The sequence below is a fragment of the Colius striatus genome, chromosome Z (genome assembly GCF_028858725.1).
Source record: "Colius striatus isolate bColStr4 chromosome Z, bColStr4.1.hap1, whole genome shotgun sequence".
Taxonomy (NCBI): domain Eukaryota; kingdom Metazoa; phylum Chordata; class Aves; order Coliiformes; family Coliidae; genus Colius; species Colius striatus.
Genome location: NC_084790.1, coordinates 50,217,845 through 50,244,902, shown reverse-complemented (window position 1 = coordinate 50,244,902; position 27,058 = coordinate 50,217,845). Strand labels below are relative to the sequence as shown.

The window sequence follows — 27,058 nt, the reverse complement described above, 5'->3', positions numbered from 1 at the left end:
TTTTTTTTTCCCCAGAAAGAACATTAACAAATTCTGCTTATTGTAGTGACCCTGTCTTCATCAATTTAATGCATTTTCACTGCAATAAAAATGAATGACCCTAATGAAAATACAGCAAGTCCCAGCAGCTGTGCCCCAGGCTTTTGGTTTACACCATGCCATATGAAAACACCCATAGGTTTTTTTTACACTCGGACTGTCTTCAGATGACTTCAGTTCATGGGCTATGGCATTTAGTTTTATGAAGCTCCAACAGAGGAAGTTCATTTTGTCACTAGAACATGCAGTTCTGTTTCAGTTGCAGCATGCTTACCATGTCGTCCAGCGGAAGAGCAGCTGCTGGTGGAGGTGGTGGTGAGGGTGGATTGTATTGTGAAGGAGGGGGTCTTCCTGCAACAATGGTACCATTATCGTTTCTCCTACTTCCTACATCTATTATTAGAAACACAAAGTAATGGGATCAGCACATAATCTAGCAAACTCTAAGGAGAAAAAAAGAGATAAGTTACAGTAAAAATGTTACTATTCCTCTGGGATTTCTGTATAATCCAATTAAAAATATCAACTTGTTCTTTGCAGGTGCATATATAGAGAAACATTCCTGTATTTGACCCTTGTTTCCAGATGCTTCAAAAAAATACTTTCCAGGAGGCTTGTTTCCATGCATTCCACAACATACCTGTGGCAGTTGTCACACACTTGCAGTGCAATAGACCGCGGTTCTCTGTACCACTTGCCAATGCTGTATCTGATGTGCAAGAGCTGTTCAGAGGTGCTAAGGGTCAAAATCCAGTTCAGATAGAGAACAGCAAAATACAGAAGGCCATACTGCACTTCAGTGAGGGCATAAGATACTGTCAGTAAAATGAAATAAAATGCTATTTTAACTTTCCACTGTAACTGTAATGCAATTTCCAGCAGCCACAGGTGAAGACTAGCAGCATCTCATCTCCACTGGGCACACCCCAGCTGCAGGGCTGGCAGGCACAATCTGTGGGTGTCGTACAGCCCTTATCTCTATCCCTACCCCAGCTATGTAATCCTGAGATTGCAAAAAAAAATCCATCCTGCATTCTTTTGTCTCACAATGCAGACATCCTGGAGGGGTTAGATTGACAAACCTATACCAAGTATCTTTGGAATGCAAAATTCCTTAAAGGAAGCAGAATGGTATTCTTATTTACTCTCCTATTTCTGAAGCAGAAGACGCTCCCAACAGTTCTAGGATTAAGAGAATTTTGCAGGGACTAGAGTGACACCATGTGGTAGTTGTGAGGGTTTTTGTCATGTGGTGGGGGTTTTTTTGTTTATTCAGTTTTTTTTTTTTTACAGTGAGCAGGAATGATATAAGTAATGTAGCTCAAATCAGTGCAATATGCAAAGATTTCAAGAGTGAACGTATGCTATATATGTACATATGTATATATATGTATGTACAAGCATATTAAGCTTAAGCATAGGCAGGACCAATGCACAGTTTCAGACTGATCAGATCTGATCTATGTCACGTAAAAAGCAGAGGTAGGGTTTTTCAAGTAAAAGGTAATGAATTCTTGTGGAGTTCACGTTGAAGCGCACAGAGATTAAAAATAATTCAAAAATGTTAATAATAATTGTAATAATTATCTGACAGTAGCTCAACCAGATACATTTCTAGACCGTTGACTCCAAATGTTATGGGCCCATTAAGATTGTGCTACTTACACACTATTAATAAACTGCATTATAATGTGTAGTATATGTATGTTCATTGCATACTGTCTATTAAATGTACCTTACAATAGCCTAATGATAATAAATTTGTAAAGGGATCAAATTCTGCCTTCATTTTGAGTGTCAGTAGGTGGCACTGCAGTGCTTATATAAATATATAATCACTGAAGTACTCTGGCACGTGGAAATTCTAATGCCCACAGCTGACAAAACTAGAACAAATCACAATAATCATCTGTTCTGATGTCTGAAGCTCCTTAGTGTCCTGATCACCATTCTGTTATACCTGACAAAGAATGCAAATAAACAGTTCCACAATCATATTAAAATAACTGTGTAACTCTTCATTAAAAGTTCATTAAAAGCATTGTCTGTCTGTAGGAAGGAGACAGTGTGCCTGGGCGGAGGAATAGGTGATATGAGACGCAATATAAGGAGATGGCAGGTGTGGGACCATGGATGACAGAGACTGTGGGATGTTACAAAGCCTGCTGAGGTCTACACTCACCACAGGAAGTTAAAGCACATGGTCCTTGACATCCAAAAAATTTGGGACAGGCACCACAGTGTTGTTCAGTACTGCAATATATCTAGGCACTGTGCTCATGTATCAGCTCCTGCTTCATAGTAAAAAGTGACCAAAATGTTTGGCTTATGAACCTGAGGTCATAGCAGCCCTAACTCTTTTTATTTCCTTCCTACTTACCCTCTTCTTTACAGGTTTAGAGAAACAATGCTTTCCTATTTCACACCACTCAGTAACCCGTCATTATTAGGGAGACTCATTATCTATTGCATGATTTTGGAAAACAATAAACAAGTATAAGTTAAAGCTTTAAAAGTGAGTAGTCTTTAGTTTATAACACTGTAAAAAATAAAGGACTTTGGCAATACGCTGTAACTTCTTTCCCAAACTCAGTATTCTTCAAGAAATCATTCATTCTTGACCTTCCCCAAATATCAGTCCTTTTGCTTTCACTAGCACACAGTTACTGCACTTAGTCAATGTCACATTCTAGTTTCCTAAGCATCTGCACAAATACCACTTATGTTTAACAAGGTCCAGAAAGCCGCTCATGTAAGTATCCCCTTACACCTTTGTCAGGGTTTCATTTCCCCTTCATACCTATATTTTTGAGGAAGAGTTTCTCTGAAGTAGTTCAGAAACTTCTGGTATAAGATTGTTAAGTTTAGCAACTGGAGTTACTTGTCTAGGGCGACTAATGACAGCTGGTTGTTAAGCCACATGTACAGCTGTGACATTCTCCCTGGCACGGCTACTGTAATGTAGACCGCTGCATCAGCATGATTATGCTGCTACTGCTATAGATTGTCTCACTCTGGGGAGGTGATTTCATTACAGCAGTATGGGTGTGCAGCTCTTTCCTGTGGAGCTGTACAAGTTTTACGAGTGTGCTGCTGATATAATTACACTGGTGTTTCCTGTTCTGGCACAGGACTCTAAGTACAGAACCTGGGAGATTTACTTGTCCTTTTTTGCATTAAAGGGCAAGATTAAGAAAGAAGGGAGAGCTGTCTGGGAAAAACAGATTAATTGCATGCTAAGATTCAAGAGAACAAAGGAGGGGTTTCTAGCATTTTCCCTTCATTCCCTATAACCTGAGTACTGACAATTCTGGGTTATCTTCCACAGTATGTTACCATCCCTGGCTTCTTGTTCCTTCAGTTGCAGGTCACCACTCTCTCAGCAAGGTGAGATGAAGAAAACATGTTCCACCTTTCAACTACAGCAGTACAAAGTTCAGCATCAGAATATTTCCAGACATATTCAACAGCAATTTTTAAAGCCCTAAGTTTCATAAAACCATTGCCACAAGTCCTCACATTTAAAACAAAAACAAACAGAAAAAGAGAAATTTTAAATAAAAAAAAAAAAAACCAAAAATCCCAGACTCCCATCAGATCAGAGCTACTCTTTGTACTGACCAGGATCTGTCCTACTGTCCTTGCCCTGAAACATGGTCATTGCTTCCAGATTCAAAGCACATACACCACGCATAAAGGCTTTCTTCATGGTGTCTTCATACTGTTCTCTTTCACTGTGCAGCCGCAGCATCTCAGCTTTTGTCTGTTCCAAAGCAGCAGTTAGCTATGAAATAGAGTAAGGAAACAGCTGGCTTGTACATTTGAATGCAAACTAGAACATATTCCTCACTTAAAAGTCACTTGATCACCTTTACAAAGATAGACATTTTAACTTTACAATCTCTGATTCACTAGAGATGAACAGCTACTTGTCATTTCTTTGTACTACAACACATTATTTGTATCAGAGCATACCAAGGAAAAGAGTACCTTTGAAAGGACTGTCAGAATCTACCTACCCAGCTAAGCAGAAATTTGTCTCAAGTTTTTGTCTTTTAGAAGTCAGGCATCTGGCACAAGTTAGATTTCCACAGGAACATGGATTCACTCCACAGAAGAATAAGTGTTCCCAGAAAACTATTTAAGCATAGAGTGAATTGTCATCAGCAATCTCTTTTCTAACTACTGTAAAAAACTAAAAATGCTGAGAAAAGACCAAGTTAAGTTTGTAACTCACTACATACTATTTTTGTGCTGGTAAGCCATATTTGGTAAGCCTGTTCTTAAAATTCCAAGTTTAATTTCTTGTTAAAATACAAAGCTTTCAAAAAGTATATTTAAAAACTTTTTATGAAAAAAACCACATTGCTAATTTGACTTTACCTTAAGCTCTGAAAATTCTTTAACAAGATTAATTGGCAAGTCAAAGGCGAAACCAAAGTTAATTCAGCCTTTGAGCAGTTATTATAGGAAAAAACTATTACACTCATCATGACTATTGATAACAACAATGGCCTTCTCTTTCCACTGTCTTCTTCAGTGAAGCCTCAAAATGGATAGCCCATATTAACAGGGTGCTCTTAAAAACAAAGACCATCCTGTTGGTGGGCAAATAGAGATCTGACCCATTTCAGGAAGAGTTCAACCGATTTCACACCTGTGCCTACAGATCAGCAACATTTTATAGCAGATGCAGAGTTAAAAAAAAAACAACAACAAAAAAAAGTCACATCTAGACACTATAGCAGGGATCTCAGATCTCCTTAGATGTTCTTGTGTCTTGGGAGCTCTGTTCTGCTGGAAAGCCCTCAAGTTTTTCAAGTTTGCTGAGAAAGATATACTTTGGAAGCATGGGGGAGCAAAGGCAAGAAAGCAAGCAAGAAAGAAAACTAAAACTTATTTTACCTCTGCAATTTTAGCTTCGTAATCATTGGTGAGCTGAATACAGACATCTTCAGCCCTTAATTGACAGGCTTTTTCTACTTTTTCTTTCCATTTTCCTTCACTAAGAGAACGCCATGCAGCCCATACTTTCTTCAACAAAGCTGTTCGGAATTGCCTGTCTGCTATTCTGTTTTCATATTCCTTAGGAAACAAATATAACCACATCACATGCAAGGTCATGTTTGCTATTAATTTAGGTACTCAAGAGAGCATGGATGATTGTTTTACAGCTTATTACATAGACCACAGTCAGAACACCTTAAGCTGAGCTACATGTGCTGCAGCGAGGTGGTGGTACACAAAGACATCTTCAGCAGCTCAATGTTTCTCCCTGCACATATGTCACAAAGCAAATGAGAACCCAGTTGTGAACTCCTTGGTTACACAAACCAGTATTTTTACTCTTGGCTCTTAAGCAAAAACCTCACTTATATGCTGTAACCATGCATGGGTGAAGCTGTTTAGCAGGTATCTGGAACATTTGGTTCACTACAGGAGCCGCAAAATATGCAGTCACAAAGACTGCAGATGATTAACATAAACCACTTACCTTTTAAATAAATTTAGACTTCAGAACGCTTTAAAAAGTTCTTTAAAACAATTCAATTATTTTACTCTCTTTCAAAATAGTCACCAGACAATATATTTCAGCATGAAATTATTTTTTCAGAAATTAGAAAAAATAAAAAGAGCTAAAACAAAACCAGATTCCAATTTTTTAGTAAATTCTAGGATGGGAGGGAAAGAAAAGAAAAAAGGTTATCTTCCCCTCTGCAAAGCAGAGTTTTGGATATTGTCAGTGAACTTTAATCTAGCCAGGAATGAACAAAGGTCCCAAATACAGTTTTAACTGTGAAAGTGGCTTCCCCCAAAAATGTAATACTGTATCATATCACTGTTAACAAATATGTGTTTGACATTTTGACAGATTCTCTTAGCACTTACTTCAAAATGTAGATATTGTAAACCACAGTGATTTGCTGTGAGCTAATTACACTAACTGGAGCAATATAAGACAAATACAGGTTTGATTTTTTTTCCCCCCCCATCTCAGAGAGTATTCTGACAGCAGCGTTCTTTTTAGAATTGTTTTCAAACTGTTATTTGACATTGTCAAATAAATAAAAGTGAAAATATTGTCATTTCACTGAAGTGTAACAGAAACTGCTGCAACTCTGATTCTGTGAGTTCAGAGGTCTCATTTTCACTGCATTTTTATTTTGCACACATACCTCTTGTTTGGCTTTAACATGCTGAATCCGCCACAGTGTAAACTTTCTCATCAACTCTGTTCTCTCCTTTTGTCTCTCCAATGCTTGGGTCAAGTTAGTAATCACCTGCAAAAACATTTAGTAACACGATTTCAATAGGTATGATCTTTGTAAGGTCAAATACTATGTCCTTTATGCATCAGTTATTTTTCACATAAAGCATTTAACAGAGGGTTTCTACTGGATCTTCCTCTTACCCTAATCAAGCAGGTAACAATAATCACAGTTCAAATCAGAAGTAAAGTTCCTGAAGCTTCAACAGTCAAACTGTGGCACTTAAACACTTAGACCCTGGAGGTTCACAAAAGTTGAACTGAATTATTTCATCCTACATCTGCAAGCTTCTGTGCTACCTCCTTATAATTAAATGTTGCATAAAGCCAGAAGAATCACTTATTTCAAAGACAATTTTGATAAACCAGGAATATTTAAAGACTTGTTTTAGTGAATAATCAACTGAAGTGTAAGGAAACTTTATCTGCAGAAAGCTTACTCAATTGTATGACCAGAATAAACAACCTAAGGAGATGCTAGAAAGAACTAGAAAAATCTGATTAAGAATTATTACTCTCTTTAACAGTTCCCATGAAAGATACATAGACCTACAGCAACCAAAACTTTAGAGAGGCAAGATGGCCTACTGGACAGAGAACGCAGCTGGGGGCTTTTGCCACCAATCTCCATGTATGTTTTAATTAGTATACAGAAACAGCTGAGGTTCTCCAATATGAAATCAGACAGGCATGACACAAATTGGATACATCAAATCACAGAGTATTTCTCTACACTTCTGCCTAACTTCTTCAGCTAGATTCTGCCATCAAATCACATCTGAGCAACTCCAATGGGCAATAGTGACCAATCTTGGTACTCCTGGGAGTAACAAATTTAACTACAGCTAAGGATTATGAAGAACAACATAGAATCGTAGAATGGCAGAGGTCAGAAGGGATCTTTAGAGATCACCTAGTCCAACGCCCCTGCTAAAGCAAGTTCAGCCAGATCAGGTCACATAGGAATGCATCCAGATGGGTCTTGAAGACCTCCAAGGAAGGAGACTCCACAACCTCCCTGGGCAGCCTGTGCCACATAATGATGTATGTTAATGTGATGTTTTAAGCTCTGTCAGTAACTAACACCACATGCAATAATTAATTGAAGATAGAGCAACAAAATAAATTATACTCAAAATAAAATTTACCCTTAGCTCAACAAAGTAATCTAGTGAATAGTACAAAAGTCCAATTCTATTTCAGTACAGAATTTCATACACAATGTTTCAGTCAATCTTCAGAATGTTTAACAAAATATTACTAGGCAAAAGCTTGTTTTTTTAAAGTTGTTTAAAATATCAAAGTCAGAAGAAAATAAAGGTCATTTTGATACATTCAGAGAAATTTAAAGCAAATTCATCCTTGGATTTTCAAGAATGAGTTTTTCATAATGTTGTATGTTAATAAACCTAGTAATTATCTCTCATTAAATATGACTAATTTAAATTTTTTGCAGTTTCAGAATAACTGAACAGTCTCAGCAACAACAAATCCATATAAAACTATACAGAAATTTGCACAAATTATCAACAAAACAATAGAATGCAAAGGAAATGAATACATTTTGTTGAAGAAGTGTCATATACTAATACAAAATATCAGCTTTTAATGCTACATACCTGTTGATACATACAAGAAATATTACCCTAAATACATGTTAGTTGGTATATTTTTACCATTAGAAAGTATTTATGAGATTTAGAATATGAAAATAAGAATCTATAGTATTATTTGTGAGGCTGAAGAACTTCATGTTATGCCCATGTCACAATACAGCTGTTTTGATAAATATGGAGTGATACATGGAAGCACTGCCACTTACCACTAAGGTGGTAGCAATAAAAATTTTCTATTGAAAATTTTTTTTTTTTAAGAAAAATAATTATAAAACTGGTCAATCTGCTAATTGAAAAATTAAAGGCTTTTAAAGTGTGAGAGCAAATAGTCTCACCTAAAGCCAGAGCGATCTTCATGAAATAAATAAGGAACTACCATAGACTCTGCATGTAAGCAGCAAACAATGCAAAATATGTACATACAATATGTTAAGTTTACACTGCTAGTATGGACAACATTTTTAGCAAGAATGATTCTTCTTCTATTATACAGTCTACATATATTTACTTGTCTGTGTCACTTGCTGCTATTTCATTTAACAATATGGACCCAAAAATTCAGTGTGGGTATTGTTATAAAGAAAGGAACTCTTGAATTATGAAATGAATAACTACCTCATCTTTCCTGCCAAGAGAGATTTCGTAAGTGTGTAGCAACTCCTTCAAGTTTTCCATCTCATTGTTCAGTTGTCTCACATGTGCAGCATGTTTCTCTTTTTCTTGTGTCATTTGAAGTTTATGATGTTCAATCAAACTAAGCTTCCATTTTCTCAATTCAGTCAGAACATTTGTCTGAAAGGGTAAAAGGATTGACAGTAGTGCAATTAGTAAATTTATTCCTCCCTCTCTAACATTTTGATCTTAAAACACTTTGCAATTAAGGTGACATGAATATTTACAGTGATGCCTTCATTACACTGTTTGTTTATAAATATTACCAGACAAACTACTGAATAACTGAACACCTCAAAAGACAAAGTTATTCCAAAGTTCCTGCAAGCAGATATTATAGTGCTTTTATGCACTACACAACAACAATCAAAAAGAAAACCACCTTTTTCCAGTGCAATCACACTGCAGTTCTTCTTGCACACTCACTTATTCTACAATACACTGACATCTGCATATGGTTTTTAAGGATTCCATACAAAAGAAATACCTTAAGACTTCCACTCCAAAAATCAAGTATGTTTTCTATTTGAGTTACATTTTCGTCAGGTAAAGTTAATTCAGTCACTATGATTTCACTGGTTTCTGCTGGACCACACGTGGACCCTTGTGAAGAAGTCTCTTCTGAAGGAACAGGGCAAAGTCTTTCCATATTGGCCTCAGGAGGCTCTTTCACCGATATTAAGACTGAAAATGAAACAGAGAATAAAGATTGATACTGCAGAAAAGCTAGCTGGTCTGCACTCTGATGGAGGTCAGAAGTCAGGCATTAAAAAAAACCAAACAACCCAAATCCTTAAAATATTTATAACATCAGAATCCTCCTTCTCCTCTGTAAAACAATGCAATTTAAGTATACAGTTCCAAGATACAATTATAGTTAAACCAACAGTTCTATTTTAACATTAGTCAAACCAAAACTACTTCTCCCTTAAAAACCAGAATTTTTCATTGTGATTTCATTTTAAAGAAGTTGATCACAGAAAGTACCCAAAAATTAGTGCTGTCAGAAACAAAAAGCATCTCTGTCAGTGAAGAGTTTTTGTCAAGTAACATCTTGGGCCAAAACTCTAAAAACTTTTGCCATTTTCCCTAATGAGACTATAAACTCCTGAGTTCAGACGTCTTCCTTTGCATGCGGACAACGTAACCTGTTGGAATATTTCAATCTTGGTATGTACCTGGATCTATTTTCCTTACAGCTTTTAATTTGCTAATTTAATTAGATTTTTAACTATCTGAGAAATGGAATGTCCACTGTAAATTTATACAATGCCTTACACAATAAGGCCTCACTTTCAGATGTTATGGCTAACTACCACTGCAATAAAAATTAATCTGTGCCCAGAAGTGAACAGGCATGTGTCTGAGTTCCAACGATGAAAAGAAAAAAAAAAAGAGATAATAGGTAAATAGAGGAAATTAAATATTGTTTCAGAGTAAATTATATTTGTCAATGCAGTTGATAGCTGAATGAAAAAAAATTGCAAAGAAGAGGGATTAACAGGTTCCTGGTTTTAATAACAATCAAGACAGCTTCGAAAGAATACTCTCATAAAAGGAGAGAGGAAATAGCCAACATTTTTAGCCTTCACTTCTGAAAATAAATATTATCTGTACAATTGTTTTCATAGCGAATGGGTTCTACTTTTTGGCACAAGCATGCAGAAATAAGCTTAACTTTTTGTCACAAAGCAGTATTTTCAGTGGACACTGTAAATTTACAGTTCTCCTTTCTTCAGGGCCAAGCCTGATGGTTGTCACTGTCCAAAGGAAACAAGAGCTGTCTGGCTAATATGCCCTTGCATCAAGTAAGTTGAATTGCAAAAACACACTTGCTACAAAACAAGAAGGAAATAAGGAAGAACTGTGATGCAGGTGCAGTTACAACTGGTTTTTTTGGTGTTTCTCTTGAGGTTATGTACAACAACACATCATAAAAATCAAATCAATTTAGATAAAGAAGCACCATCTAGCACATCATTTCTCTAGACTAAATTCCCTACTCCATTACATATGCAGAAGATCATAGGCAGATTTTTCCCACTTGCACCAGCGTATTATGAGCAAGCTCCAGATTCTTATCGTTTCTCCTGCAAACGAGAGAAGTATTGCTTAGCTAATTTGAACAGAATTTGAACACTGATTGCTTGTAAAGATCTCAAAAAAATTTGACATGCTAGATAGATGACTTGGTTTCCTTGAAATACATCTAATTTTGGTGATGAAGGGTTTGTCTGTACCAGTTGAGTGGATCAACTGGTTGTGTAAGTGACCTGAGTTAATCAAGAAGTGCAAATGCATTCCTATGCTAGCCAGAGAAGCATGGCTTAACCCACAACAGCACTAAAACTGAGCAATCAGCAAAATAAACTTTCAACAGAGCAATGGGCTTGAGGTGGCTTTAATCCACATAGTCCTTCCTGGCAAGTGGGGATGCCCCTTGCCATCAATGGCAGTGGATAGACACTAGTAACAGGAACCATGTTTGTACTGTTTTCTAACTGTAAATTACAATTACTCTATCATGTTGTGACTGTTTACTCAAGTTTTGCTCAGATTTTAGCTAATACACATCTCATGCTAAGGCCTGGTGTATGCTGGGGGCAGTGTCATTAAGTCAAGGCAAAAGCACCATGTAGGCAGGACATGATGGACAGAAGGGCTACAGGTCACAATGCACTTGTTATTACCTACAGCTTGCTGTATCCTGCAGCCTTAATCCTTATATGTTGATTATCTGGCAGTTCCTTCAGAATCCACTAACATGGAAACAGTGTAAACCAAACTTGACAGTAGCCACAAAACGTTCTTTGGCTATGGAAATCACAGATAATTTGAACAGTAGCTTTGGTTGAATCTATCAAACTGTAATTTTCAGTACCTCGAGCTTGTATAACAGATGAGGATGTTTTATTCATCCAACCAAAATATTTCTGTACTACAGTTTTTTAAACCCCAAGCAACTGTTCTCATCCTAGGAGTTGCTAGAATACCTCTTACTCCAGTGGATTTTTTTTCCTACAGTGTTTGACAGTTCAAGAATAATTGCCAAAGTACAAAACTACCAATAGCTTCTATTGATATGATTGCTTATGCAACTTTGCACAGGACTACACTGGATCAAGTTAATAAAGTTCAATTCGTAGAAATCAAAATGCAATGTCTACACTTGAAACTTTTCTGCTGGAAGAAGTTTTTCTAACATTATTTGCATTTTAGTGCCAGATGTACTTCCAGAATATTCTGTACTAACAGAATATTCTCTCTCTGAATCACCATTCTCATGCTTTTAATGAACTTAAAATGACACCTTCTACATTTCTCTGTGTTTCCTGCTACAGTCTGATACTTGAAACACCAAACACACTAGGTCTGCATAGGGAGAAGCTATGGATATGGGGTCTGTAAGGACTTTTGATTCTCCACTAGTTTGCAAAAATTATAAAATATTTCTCCTTAGGGCACATTAGAAAGATAGATATTGGCTTGGGTGACTGAACATACCTAAGCTCCACTGCACAGATTCATTGTGGAAGGTTACACAGCACAACTACTACCACCTCCCTCACTTTAAATCACATTCCTTATTTTAAGAACCTGTTTCTAGATAATTTTTTTTATTAAACTGTATTAACATGAGCTAACTAAATTGTAATTGACAGCTTTCTAAGACTGCTTTATAGTCCTGTGAAAACATTACACAATTTAAAAAGACAGACTCATTTTTACTCATAAGGTTTTTTTCTTAACATGAAATAAACAAATGTCAGCATCTATATCGCCTTTTGAAATCTCACTGGTAAATTCCTGCTAGCAGAGTTGTTTAGCTCTGATCAGCAAGGCCAAGAGTTCTTGCACTCATTAGCTACAAATAACATTTACTCCAAATCAATTAGCAGCAGATTTACACAGCACTTCAAGGCTGCTTAGTCTCCAGCAGTAAAATTACATACACATTTTATACCCCACGCTGCTTTAAATAACAGAGATAAACCCATCCTCTAGGGTCACAGAAAAAGTGAAGAGAAAACTGTAGGTAAATATTTTTCCCATTAAATAGTATAACAAAGAATAGAAGTTAAAGTAAGTTCTTCCTGACTAATCTCAACTTCCTAGAAAAGAAGTAATGCAGGTATGACTTTTTTTTTACCATTTCTTCCAAAACAAAATTAACAGAGCTTACTCAATATTAATGTGAATGACAAGAGTAAACAAAATACAACCACAAATACCAGTGTTCCTGACGCACCACAAGACACTAGGTTTATACAGTTCTAACTATCAGGCAATAAGTAAAACTAGAATAGAGTGATTGGACTAAAGAGCAAGAATAACATTCATATAATCATAGAATTAGTCCTTACATGAGCCCTTTTAAGGTACCTTTTACTTCTAAATAGAAGTAATACTTAAATACTCTTTATCCACCATGACACCACACGTATGAGCAAAAACAGTTGTGACCTCTCAAATTTTGATTAAGTATATTGTAAGTAAGGGCACATCTTTTTGCATTATTACACTGAACACTTTAAACACCTGTATCAAAAAACAGGGAACTGTCAGCACATCAATACTAACATCTGAAAGCAATGGCAGGGAGAGAATTCTTCAGTGAATATGCTTTCCTAAATTTCTTGTGCAAAACCTAAAACCACTATACACGAGCTACATATATTTATCAAACAGAATTCACTAGAAAACTTAAGTGAAAAAAAGTTGCATTACTGTTCATGTAAGCTTGATGCATAGCTTTGCACGTACTACCTGGAGTCTTATGGAGAATGGCATCATCCCTTACACGTGAAAATCTGCCACCTGCTGTCAGTTCTGAAGCAGGCTCTGACCACTTGAAAACACACTGTTCAAACTTCGAAGTCACTACAGCATAACAAAGCAGTTCTTCATATTGATCCTGTTAGAAAGTGATGACAAATAATTATGTCAAACCTCAATTTTGTTTCTAAAAAACCAGGTATATGTAGGAAGGAGTTAAATTTTTTTGTGATTCTTGAAAGGTTATTATTCACAGAATCACAGAATGGTAAGAGTTGGAAGGGTCCTTGAAAGATCATCTAGCTCAACTCTCCTGCCAAAGCAGGACCACCTAGATAGAGTAGGTCATACAGGAGAAAACTAAGAGGACTTCAGTGAATTAGTAAAAGCTTTTTTTACAAAGATAGATGTCACTAGATGCCAGAATCAGATACCATAATATGAATCTTAAATGAAAACATGAACTGGTAAAAAACCAGTTCCAGATCACATAAGCTATTAATCACCCAATAGTACTTAAAACACTACTATTACTGCAAAGAAAACCAGATATTTCTATAGCCATGACAAAGGTCAACGTGAAACTGTGAGGGATTTTTATTATAGCTTAAACATACAATCCAGTAGTTAATTTAAAAAGTTCCAGTAGCACTTAAACATTGATATGAAAGCCACTAACTAAAGATTTGGCAAAACGTGCCAATTGGAAATTATTAAACTGGGCCACTAACAGTCATTTTTTCTTCACTTAATACTTCTGTACTAGGTTCTGGCTAGTACCCTAATGAGGTCAAACCTCAGTAACCAGCTGTGAATTGAAAAATTATTTTCTTCCTCAAGCAAGAGAAAGTTAATGTTGCATCAATCTATTGAAAGCACCAATCATATCTAATATGTTTTTGAATCTACCAGCAGAAAAGAAAAATAATTTAAAACTTTCAGTGTAACCCTTACATTGATTTGGGTTTCAACTAACCAGAGAATTTAAGCAGCTAGGGTTTGTACACTTTCACTAAAGTCCAGTATCCTTTCAAATTTCCATTTCATATCTTCTGACCTATCATGTTAAAATAAAAAGGCTAAACAAATATTTATAAAGCTATATAGTTACAAAAAAATACAGTGTATCTTTGTGATGAGCAAAAGGAAATTTTAAAGTCTAAACTGTATAAAGATAACAGAAAATTTTATCAGTTGTCAGAAGAAAACAGGTATCTTCAGATGAGCTACTCAACCAGGAACTAGATGGGAACTCTACAGAACTACCTGCAGCAAAAGTTCAGCACAGTGAAAAAGGCAATACATAAATCTTTACCTTAACTAATCTAAATTAAATGAAGGTGCAGAAAAGATTAGATCACTTCCTCATCTTCTTCAGAGAAAATGTGTGACCAAACTGCAACTTCAAACTAATTTCCACCCCCCCCCAAACAGTTAGTTCTCAGTCAGAGCTGATCCAGCTTCTTCCATGATTACCTTATCCAATCCAAGTGACATAGCTGGTTAGATGCCAGGTGCAAGCATGTGGCTCATTTCGAATAACCCAATTTAATCTCTAGCAGACAGTCTGACTTACTACAGACAACTTGGGTGCTCAAAATATACATATCAAGTTATAGTTGGAAATTTATCTACTTTTTCAAATTCTAACTCTTACTAAAACGCAAAGCATCCATTAGGTGCAAGAAAGTGGTGTTGTGCACCAACATAAAGTGCCAACAGACAATATTCAGTGAAAAATCTGGAAATAAAAGCTTACAAATTACAATCTTACAGCACCACTTGAACAAAGTTGAAAGTAAATATCAAAGAAATCACAGTATCCCAATTCTAACCAGAAGACTAGACCAAAAAACCCAATCCCAGAGATGGCAATAAGAACATGTAAGGCAGAGAAATGTAAATACCAAAGGATCAAGTGCACTATCTCAATCTTAAATACTCCATAACAAGGGCACTGCAATTGGAATTCAATATTGACCAATAAAAAATATCATCACAACAGAATAAAATAAATAACCCATCTTTAATTTACTTAGTATCTTTTTTGTGGTTTGAAGAAAACTTTCAAGTTGTTATGTGAATTACAAAAATTCTGTTACAGCATAAAACCACAGGAATACATTTGAAGGCCTGAAGGTCAGAGGAGTTTTGATCATTTAATGCACGCTACCTTCGTTTTGCAGAAGTAAATAAATTGGTTCTGCAACAAGCAAAGAGTTTTTTGCATTTTTGCTCTTCCTTCTTAAAGCACTATAGAAATCTACAGACACTGAATGAATTTGTCCTTAATACTGCAGTCAAGGTTACTAAACAGTACAAAAAGAATGGATTGAATGGTCAAAGTCTTGCACAACTGAAAAGCAAACAGACATTCTCTAACAGCCAGTGAATTATTTTTATAAGAAAAATGTAATAATCTGACTTCTACCTAAAAACACTAAATTAACAAAAAGGCCTAAACAAAAAAAAAAAAATGCCCTCCAAAACCATCTAGGAGAAGCAGAATACTTCCTGTCAGCAGTCCTATTGTTCAGCTGTGACCCCAGCGTTCTTCTTTTTCAGCACTAATAATCTCCTGTGAGGAGTGGCAGAGGACTCCGGGTTCTTCTAGTTTGGAGAAAAGGAGGCTGATGGGTGACCTCATTGCTCCCTACAGCTCCTCAAAGGTGGGGAAAGTGGAGAGGGAGGTTCTTATCTCTGGTCTCTGGCATCCAGTGACAAGACACATGGGGATGGTTCAAAGCTGCACTGGAGAGTTTTAGACTGGATTTTGGGAAGCATTTCTTCACCATGAGGGTGGTCAAACACTGGAACAGGCTTCCTGCTGAGGTGGTTAACACCCTGAGTCTGTTGGTGTTTAGAAGGCTTTTGAACAAATGCCCTTAACATGCTTTAACCTGTGGTCAAACCCAAAGAGGTCAGATGGCTAGACTAGATAATCACTGTTAGATCCCCTCCAAGTGAGGCTATTCTCTTCTATGCTATATGTGTTTTCAGTTGCAAAGCAGACAGTCATTAATAAGAGTTTATCATTTTCTATAAGGTAGACTTATAACAGTGTTATAATCAACTGAAAAAAAAGGAAACCATGGTCTTTCGAAATTTGTTGCACAATGCCTTCATCCTGTTTTCCAACTACAAAAGGCATTGGAAACGCTAATGAATTACTGTTGCTGAATAATGCCATCTATGAGCTATGACCTCAAATAGATAATGACTTGCCCATATATAGATAGTTTAAAAGGAAAAAGTCAATCCACATGTCACAATGTAACAAAAGTGGAGATGCATTTCTACACGGCAATTAGCAAAATTATTTTTGTCAAAACTAGCCTGGTTTTGGGTGGAATCATATGAAACGAAAATAACTCACCCACTGTCAAAATAGGAAGAATAGATTACTAAAGTATGAAAATCTGCTTTTTTCAAAACAATATGAAAAAGGCTTTATCAGTTATCTTTGCATCCCCTCAGAAAAAAATACTAAGGATAGAAAAGCTAAAACCCCCACTTACATGCCAAGTTCCAGCATATCTTGGCATATATGATGCAGAACAAAAAAGAACATTTCCTTTCTGAGATTAACTTTGCTGCAATTCTATTCCAAGGGACATAAATCCATTAAAAAAACAAAACAGTTCTTACAACATTATGTAAGAAGTCTAACACATAGGTACAATTCATCCCTCAAAAATAATTGGCTTCTATCCTACTGTGTCAAATTTATGTTTTTTGATAGTACCTAATACACGTGAAGAAATTACATAAAAAATAAAGAAAACTTTACTACTTCTAGTTGGCACCTGTCATTAATCAACAACTTAAGTTTAGGTAGGAATTTTCACATAAATTGAAATTTCTTGTGAAATGGACAAGAGAGAATCCAAGTGAGGATATTTTAATCTCAATTTGTCTCTTTTGCTTCTTTTCACTGACATTTTTACTATTTCCCTGTGTATATAAAACAAAAAAGATTAAAGTTCTGTTAAGATTTTGTCGTAATTATCCTTTGACAAATAGAATACCACAACAGTGAACCAAATGAGTTTGCCTCTTTCCTACCTGAAGATCTGAAGAAACAGAACTGCCCCGAACAGAGTCTTTTGGCAAAACTGGACTTGTGCTTTTCTCCTCATCTGATGACATTCTGCACAAACTTAGTCTATAAAACAGTAGAAGCTGAACTTCATTTTTCAGTTTGGTATGTTTACCATCTGCTCATCAACATTTTCCCCAGAAACAGAGATTCTGCTGTAGAAACTACACCGATGCCCATTCTGTGGGCCAAACTGATTGCATAGTCTCATTATACAACACTAGGTTAGAAACTGCCTGATCCAAACCAAACTCAAAACCATGAAAAGTCTTCCATTGATTTTAAAAGAAAATAATGGAAGACCCAAAGGCAGCAGTGTAAAAGTTCTCTAATTTTATATTGACTGAATAAGTTTATTACCTACTGCTTCATGATACACAATATAAGATTTGAAATCAATAATAAATACACTGCTAGAGAAAAAAAGAAGAGGGCAGACATACAAAGGATAACAGAAGCCTTAATTTACAGATACATACCTGTGTCAATTACTCCTTCTTATTTGCAATGCATTGTTTTGGAGCTTACCAACATGTTTACAAAATTCCCATAGTGACATACCAATGATTAAGCTACACTGTTATTTCCCCCCCCATCCCCGCCCCAACTACTTCAACCGTAGCCCAAGACAAGATGATGCCCTGAACACTCCAGTCAATTTCCTGAAGCCTTCATCTTCTGGCCAACACAGGTCAAGAGAGGTTCTCCTCCTCCTCTACTCTGCCCTTGTGAGACCACATCTGGAATATTGTGTCCAGTTCTGGGCCTCTCAGTTCAAGAAGGACGGGGAGCTCCTGGAGACAGTTCAGGGCAGGGCCACAAAGATGATGGAGCAGAGCATCTCCCTTATGATGAAAGGCTGAGGGAGCTGGGGCTCTTCAGCTTGGAGGAGACTGAGGGGTGATCTCATTAATATTTACAAATATGTAAAGGGTGGGTGTCAGGAGAATGGAACCAGGCTGTTCTCAGTGATAGCCAATGGACAAGGGGCAATGAGTACAAGCTGGAACATAAGAGCTTCCAAAAAGACATGAGGGAAAACTTGTTCACTATGAGGGTGAGGGAGCACTGGACAGGCTGCCCAGATGGGTTGTGGAGTCTCCTTCTCTGGAGACATTCAAAATCCACCTGGATGAGTTCCTCTGTGACCTACTCTAGGTGGTCCTGCTCTGGCAGGAGGGTTGGACTGGATGATCTTTCAAGGTCCCTTCCAATCCTTCTGTGATTCTGTGATACAGACCCAGGAAGACGAACAGATGTAAGGACAGGCAATGCCTTTGGTTCAGGTAACGTCAATAATTTCAGCACTTTCTATGCAAGGCAGTGAGGTATCGTTTGAACATTTGGGAGGGAAGCAGGTGATGTTATTGAACTGATAAGAAACTTGAAGACTTTCTGAAAGATTTTCCAATGCACTGTACCCTTTTGTAAGTCCTCTAATGCAGAATAGAAGCTCTTGTGATAAAACTTGATAGGCTATGGGGAAAAAAACTCTAAAACATACGAGAGGGAATGAAAGTAATTGCAGAATGGGTGGGAACTGAATATTAAGCCAGGTGAATTTGTTAACAGATGAACGGCAGAGTGATATAATTGCCTGATGCACATGTAAAGCAATCATCAGGCACATTGAGCGGGGAGCTATTAGCAGAGAGTAAGCATGGGAAGAAAACCACCATAAATAACTAAGAGGAACTGACTGTATGAGGTAGCAAAAAATCATGCAAGGAAAATTCATTTTTAACAGAGATCTTTAGAATTGTCAATTATAATAGTCTTACTTGGTTCTTTTAACAGATTCATTTTCTCACAGAAATGCTGGTTTTAAATTGCTAGTTGTACTGTCATTAAATGGCAGGAACATTCTTCCTTAAGCATCATAAACATATTTCAAAAATATCTCTTAAAATCTCATATTTTTCTACATAAGAACACAGATGTAAATTGTCTTTTTGTTCTTTGAATTACTCTTGATGCTGATTCTTCCCGTACCACAAAGTCTCTCACTATCACAGGTACCTATACCTATCAGAGTGGGAAATTTGTTTCTATGTTGAAAATGGACATGTAGAAACTAGTAGAAAGACAATTTCAAATTTTTAGATTACTTATAGCCAAGGTTCAAAAGACATGATCACTGGCTCCCTAATTCCTGCTAATCCCTAATATACCAAAATATGAAGTCTCAAGGAGGTTTTATTGCTTCATACTGGTGTGTTGGTAAGATAAGAAATGTGAGTAAAGAAATACTAGCTTCCTCATGTCTTCCATTTTCACCATCTCCTGCTCTAATGGTTTTCTTCTTTCTTCTGTCTCACAAATTACCCCTTACCTGTTCCTTTGGTTTTGGGCTTTCTATCTAATCAAATAACTTTATACTAACACTGCTCTTTCATTTTGTCAATAAATTATTTTAATAGTCTAAACCTTACTTCTTCAGGGAACTTAAAAAGTCAGCTTCAACTCTATATGCCTTTACAATTACACAGTTTCTCAGGTTGTGGGTTCTGACTATCCTAGAAGTCCTGCAGGTATTCAAACATGGGGGAACGGCGTGGGGAGCATTAAGGAGGGCACAAACTATCTAGTACTTACAGGAATCAGACAGAAATTACAAATGCTGTTCTCTTCCCCTTTCAGAACCCTTAAAAAGAACCAAACTACCATCAATTCTTCTGACAAACGGGAGGCCAAATGGAGTTTCATGTGAACAATTATTAGTCCAAGAAAGTGGAAGAGAAGGGTTTCTTCCTGAAAGTTTCTTCAATAACTGAAGACCACCATCCTGACTTCTGTTTTCAGTTTGCTGAGACCATGCTCTCAACACTCAGTCTACTGCATCTACTTCTATGCTTACCACTGAAAATACACTACAATTTGTGGTCTTTCTAAACTAAAAAGGTTTCTTTGTCACAAGAAATAGTACCTCTCTACTCCAGGACACTCTTCCCTTCAAATCTGTAGCTGCAGCTCATCTGATTGACACTATCTTGTAAGAGTCACTCACCATCACCCCAAGCTCAGTGTGTTTGCCTCCTCTTCCCATCCCTTTCCTTTATACCCATGAATTCTCCCTCTGCTGCATTTGTCCATCCAGTCTCCACCTGACTGCCTCTACTGACTTGAATCTGGCTTTAGATTCCACTAACAGGTTACTACTTAAAGTTTGAGCTTCCTCCACGCTTTTATGTTTTGCTTGTTTGCACATCTACTGTTTGCATCTAAAGCCCAGCCTCAAATTTTGATTATTGCACTAGTTCAGTGAAAATCCTGGTAAAAATGCTAGAAATCTGCTTGCAGACATCACTGGCACATTATGCTAAGAATAACTTCTCTGCTTTGATCTCCACTAACAAGCACTAAGTTCAAGAGATTGTATAAGTTTCTGAAAGAGAAATCAAGGGACATTAAGTAAGAAATCATCTTGGAGTCAAGAAGTTAATTTGCCAAGCTGCAAATCATTGTATTGTGAGACGCAAGTCAGAGGAGCATCCTCACACCTACCATTGTCTTCTTTCCTTCCCCTGGTGTCTGTCAAAACATCTAACTGACTTCACTAAAGAAAGATTTCTGTTAATAGCAGTAGTTTCTTCCAAACCAAAAGTGTACAGCTACGATGCTTAAGATAGCTACCATTACAAGCAGTATGCAGCTTTAAAGACCTTAGGTCTCACTCATCATGCCTTAGGTCCCATTCTTAGTTTTGAACTTTAGCTGTGCTTAGGATTTTGTGGGGCTTCGAGTTTGTTTTTGACTACAAGGGATGCTTTCAAAATACTTTAACGCTGCACCCTGACCAGAGGACTCAACAACTAGGAAAGAGAACTACTGCATCTCCCAGCATACGCAGGACATACTCTTTCCCCTTAACTGCATCCTCGTGGAAAGCTTCCCAATACAGCATTTCTGCAGCTACACTTGCAAGGCTGATACTACTGACCACCGCCGTCAGGTCCGCTGGCGACAGCACTGGCGAGCCGCAGGGTGTCACATAGGCCCTCCGGAGACACACGGGTGGGCGGGCTGGACGACTCCACGTATGGAAACGAGAGACTTTTTTAAACAAGGTCTCTCAGGCGCCAGCCCAGCTACCCGCGGCAAGGGGTGCCCGTCAGCCCCCTTAGAGGGCTACGAGAAGCCCGAGGGTGGGGTCAGCGAGGAAGCCGCCAGATGGGAACGCGGGGCGTCACGCAGAAGGTAGTGTAGCAGGTGCGACACCGGCAGGCACAGCAGGCGCGGCCGCCCCCCGCAGCCCCCTCTCACCTGCCGACAGCGGCCACCCCTGCCACTGCCACCGGCCGTTTCAAACTGCCCCAGCGGAAGGAGACGCACCTCTCTGATAGGCTCAACGGTCCGTTACAAAGCATTCTCCTATTGGGCACTTCGGCGGCAAAGCGACCAATTAAATTGTTCCGCCAGACCATGCCACCGCCCTCCCTTTCTATTCGCGCGCTGATTGGCGGGCGGCTGCCGGCGGGGGCGGGGTGGCGCAGCAGTGTCGTTATGGGCGGGGGCAGGGGAAGGGGCGGAGCGTCTCGCCTCCCAACGTCCCGCGCTCCGGTCCCGCCTCCCCACGTTCCGCCTCCCCACGTTCCGCCCTCCGGTCCCGCCTCCCCACGTTCCGCCTCCCCACGTTCCGCCCTCCGGTCCCGCCTCCCCCGTCCCGCGCCCGTCACCCAGTGCCGAGGCGGGGCTGCGGTCGTCCCAGTATGCCCTGGGCACGTAGGGGGCGGTGCTAGGCGGGCTTGGGGTGGTGAAGTGTTCTGCGCGGTGGAGAGCGGCTGCTGAGGGGTAGTCCTGTGGAGAATTTAAGGTTAAAAACAGAGGTAGAACAGCTTTATTTTTAGCGGTCTCCACCTATGCCATTTGTGGAGCTAGAAAGCCTCCCCAGGCAGGTGCTTTTGCTAGCAGAGAAAACGTGTATTTGATTCTTTGCTTGGGTGATACTGTACCGCGTTACAAGCGTGATCTGGGTTTTGGGTGGTGATTTGGATTTCGGCGAGAGAATTGCAAACAAAGGGTTTAAAGTATCAAAAGTGCCACTCTCTCGAGCGAGAATCTTCAAAATCAGCGTGAGAGGCAGCCGGAGGAGGGAGCCTCACGGTACCAAGAGCGGTTTTGGCTTTAGATTGTGGGACCATGCAGATAAACTTGAAAACAATTTCTGCAAGTCCTCAGTGCCCAGATTTAGACTTTTTCCTTTATTAACTGAGAAATTAATATTACAGTGAACACCCCTTTGGCACCCGTAAGTATGAGGATGAGCTAAAAGGAGTACATGCTAATCATATAGAACTCTCCTCCCAAAACATGACAAATGTCACCTAAATGTTGCTTGTGTGTGAGGTAGGCAGTAATAGGCAGGTGGTTCATTTTCTGAAGGGCATATAAGCTGTGTTTTGTTTCTTGATGTGCGTGTGTCAGCAGAAGCAACTACCCCATGCACACAATGTTAAAGGAATGCCTGCTTTCTAATACTAAATTGAGTGTTAGAGAAACCCTTCCTGAGAGGTTTTTGGTAACAGTTTAATCAACTTTTTCAGTGCAGTTACAGGAAGAGCTCTGGGCTTACTGTTTCTACCATTTCCTTACAATCCAGCCTTTCTAGAAAACCTCTTATAGGCAGACATGCTAAATGAATTCAAGTTTTAAATTTGGGCTACCTTGTGACAGAGATATGTGTATCACCCCTTATCTGAGGGGAGACCTTTCTGTGAGGATGAGGAGGCACTGGAATGGGCTGCCCAGAGGTTGTGGAGTCTCCTTATCTGGAAATTTCCAAACCTGTCTGGACATGTTGGTCTGTGACTTGATTGAGGGGGGACTTTAACAGGGGGATAAACTAGATTATCTCTTCTGGAAGTCCCTTCCAATTCGTACCATTTTGTAATTGTATGATCTGAGAAAAAGTTATTGGGTCAGCAATTGGAGCAGTAACCGCTGATTCTGATCAGAAAGAGAACTGCTTTCATTGCTGCTCTATCAGGGCTTTAATAATCAGAAATTCAACACCAGTTTTTAAAGATTTTCTGTCAGGCATTAAGGAGTAGAGTCTTTCTGTTTGACATCCTTCATTTATCCTGATATGCTCTTAATTGTTCTTTCAGTAATGCAAGCTGTGACATAGAAAATATTTTCAAATCTTTCAGTTTACAGCACTGGCTACAATATAGCTGTACCATCACAAACAAACGTCATCAGTGTCGAGTGCTTTTTCTTCTTCCCACTCAGGTCTTACACATAGGAAACAGGATCAAACCCAAGACTTCAGTTCCTCATTTTACTGTACTTTTCAAACTATGTAAGATATATTAATGCAAAAATGTCACTTCTAAAACAAAAAAATAACACCACAACTTCTGCTGCTGAATGGTTTTAAATTATCCCAGAGATGGTTTAGAAATTAGTAGGCTAGTAGAAACATGATCTTTGTGCTTTTTTTTTTTTTTAGTTTTTAACAGATTTTTCTTTTTTCAAGAATTTCAAGATAAATATTTTTATCATACATATATGAGATGCATTTTTTACATTTTGTAATTTCCTTCCTTTTATATATGTTATATTGTTTTCCATTATATTTCTAGCCAGTTAATGTATTTCCAATGCAAAATTGATTGCCTAAATCTCATATCAAGGTTAGCCTTAATCACAACTAGGTGGCTGATGTCTGTATATGCATTAATATAAGGTATTTCCTTACCCCAGCCATATGCTTTCATGCAGTAAACTAAATGAATAATTCCTACTTTTCTGAAACCTTATCTTTAATTTCAGCCACACTTCAGTCTGTAGCACATAACCAGAAAATACCAGATTTAACAGAAAACATTTCCCCTTGTCAGCCTCAATTCTCTGTTCTAGTAATCTACACAGTAACTAACTTGAGGTATTCTGGTTTTCTAAAGATTTAATCATCATTTCAATGTTACAGTATCTGAAGAGAGATACTGGCTTTGTTAGTGTTAAATGCTTTAGCAATTGGGACTTACCAACATTTGACTTTCATTTAGGCTTAGGAGCCCAACAAGTAAAGTAAATTTTCATATTTTTCTGTAAATTTCTCATTCTAACTATACCTAGAATCTTTCCTAAATTATAATAAGTTAAATATCTTTGTGGTAGTTGTGGATAGGGTAGAGTTAGTTTACTTTATAGTAACTGATACAGGGCTGTGTGTTGGTTTTGTGTTGAAAACAGCCTTGATAACACTGGGATGTTATTGCTGAGCAGCGCTTGCACAGAGTCAAGGCCTTTTCTGCTTCTCACACCACAACACCAGCAAGTGGGCTGGGGGTGCACAAGAAGCTGGGAGGGTACACAGCTGATCCCAATGGCATTTCTTGTCTGAGACTTTTGATGAGACCTTCCATTGACAAAAGCAACAACTGTATGATTTTATTTGCTGCACATATCCTTTATTAGACTCTTATGGTGACTGAAAATGGGAAAGGGGTTAAGTTCAGTTTTGAATATAGCAGGTTTTGAAGATTTGTGTCATTCTCAGTTATTGTGAGGCTTCAAGGAAGGGAATGGAGGCTGTTAATCTGTAGGTCTGACTGGCTGGTCATGTTTTTGTGATCTGTATGGAATTTGTTTAAGAATAACTTGGAGACATGTTTGGAGTTAAGATGTAGAGAAAGCAGCAACAGAGGGCTGTTTTTATCTGCAGCATCTGTTATGGTTTGCATGATTTGATGCACAAAAACTTCAGCCTGACTCCTTGTTACTGTGCAGTGATTGTGTTTTGCTAAGGCTTACCATGATATTTGTTCAGTCTAGTTTCCAGAAAAGGGGAATGGAAGGACTGCATTTGCTGATGGGTTGTAGTAAGCATGAAGGACTGGATGATTTCAGAGAAAATTCTTTTAAAAATTGATTTGGTTGTAAGCAAGTATGGTTCTTTAGTTCCACTTTGGATTAAATTTGAGGTAAAGAGGAATTGCATTTTTTCAGAAACATAGAATCTTAAGGATTGGAAGGGACCTTGAAAGATCATCTAGTCCAACCCCTCTCCCAGAGCAGGACCACTTAGAGTAGGTCATATGATCAGGAAGAACACTGGCCTCAGGGCTTGCCCCAGCACCATTCCTATTTTTTCAAATGCTAAACTGAAGCTGACATCCAGCTGTAATCACATCTTGAAGACTAATGCCTACATCAAAGCAATGCATAATATATTTTCCCTTGCCACAATCGGCTTATTTGCAAGGTCGCAGATCAGGGAGGATTTTGTAATAAGTGAAAGTATTACTGGACCAAAAAGAATAGTGTCTTTACTGTGCCCTAACATGAATTTGTAGGATTAGACTATCCCTACACTCTTAAAAAAGAGTCGTGATGAATAATAGTGTTTGTCGCCTGGCTGAGCTGGCATCCATTTTAAAGGGTAAGAGGCATGGTGGCATGTGTTGTCAAGAAGCATGGCAGGATGTCTAGCTGAAGGACTTCCTCTACATGTCTCTAGTATTTAAGAGGCAACATACTTAAGAGTAGGAGAAACTCTTCCAAAGAGCCAGTCTAGATCACCAAATCCAAACAAACCTTTCTGATCCCTCCAAGTACTAAAAATGAGTCTCCACATTTAGGTATTTGTTTGGTGTTTGAAATAAGGTTGTGTGAATATTTTGAAATGCTTCTCAACATCTAATTTTTTGACAAGGCTTATGTTTGTCTGGTGTACTTTAGTGAAAATGCATAAATGGCTTGTCTCAGACCAAATAATGTAAGAGCACTCAAAACAGATGACATATGCTTCTATCATACTCTTCCTGCTAATTTGTGTTTCACACTGCTGGTGTAAAAAATATGCTGCATGAAATAGTTAAAAAAATACATGACTACCATTGACACATAAATTTCAGCCTTTAAATGTGTGTTTAGTGTTCAGTTTTACATCTTTGGAAAATATGCAGACACTTGAAATTTAAGAAGGTTGCAATGGATACTCAAACCAGTCCTTGTGAAGCAAACATCTACTGCTACTTTGTAATTAGATGGATAAAACGCAAAGGAGATCAAATGGTATAAAGCTGGTTATTAGTATAAAGAGAAAATTGTAGGTAGTTAGAGCAATTAAATGACAATAATTACCCTACACCCACACTGTGGATTTTGTGGAGTAGCTGATAAAACTTTCTGTCCAAACTTCCTGATTCTGAATTGTGTATAAAAAATACCAGTCATCTTTCATGTTGGATTCTCTAGTACAGTAGAATATATGGTTATTTTCACAGAGAGAATGAAATTTTTCTCTGCTTTGTGGCCACACAGATTTATATGCGGTTCTAGCCAAGCAAATGCCACAGCTGTGATATGAGCCAGGAAAATTGCAGTCGTCTGTGCAGAATCACAGAATCATTATGGTTGGAAAAGACCTTTAAGATCATCAAGTCCAACCACTAACCTAACACTGCCATGCCCATCACTAAACCACGTCCCTCACCACCTCATCTATATATCTGATATCTCTAGGGGTGGTGACTCCGTCACCTCCCTGGGCAGCCCATTCCAATGCTTAATAACACTTTTGGTGAAAAAGTTCTTCTTTATGTCTAATCTAAACCTCCCTTGGTGCAGCTTCAACCCATT

General features: G+C 38.1%; 1 protein-coding gene across 1 annotated transcript in view; it reads right to left on the bottom strand.

The window, feature by feature from the left end:
* The window catches only part of POC5 (POC5 centriolar protein), a 34,324-nt gene that overhangs the window by 3,629 nt on the left and 3,637 nt on the right, over window positions 1–27,058 (bottom strand). Inside the window, exons 2-10 of the mRNA XM_062018828.1 lie at window positions 21,900–22,267; window positions 21,734–21,806; window positions 13,363–13,510; window positions 9,083–9,279; window positions 8,539–8,715; window positions 6,216–6,320; window positions 4,945–5,124; window positions 3,661–3,823; window positions 314–432 (exon numbers count right to left, since the gene is read on the bottom strand). Coding sequence (XP_061874812.1) covers window positions 314–432; window positions 3,661–3,823; window positions 4,945–5,124; window positions 6,216–6,320; window positions 8,539–8,715; window positions 9,083–9,279; window positions 13,363–13,510; window positions 21,734–21,806; window positions 21,900–22,267 — 1,530 coding nt within the window. The remainder of the gene's footprint in view (window positions 1–313; window positions 433–3,660; window positions 3,824–4,944; window positions 5,125–6,215; window positions 6,321–8,538; window positions 8,716–9,082; window positions 9,280–13,362; window positions 13,511–21,733; window positions 21,807–21,899; window positions 22,268–27,058) is intronic.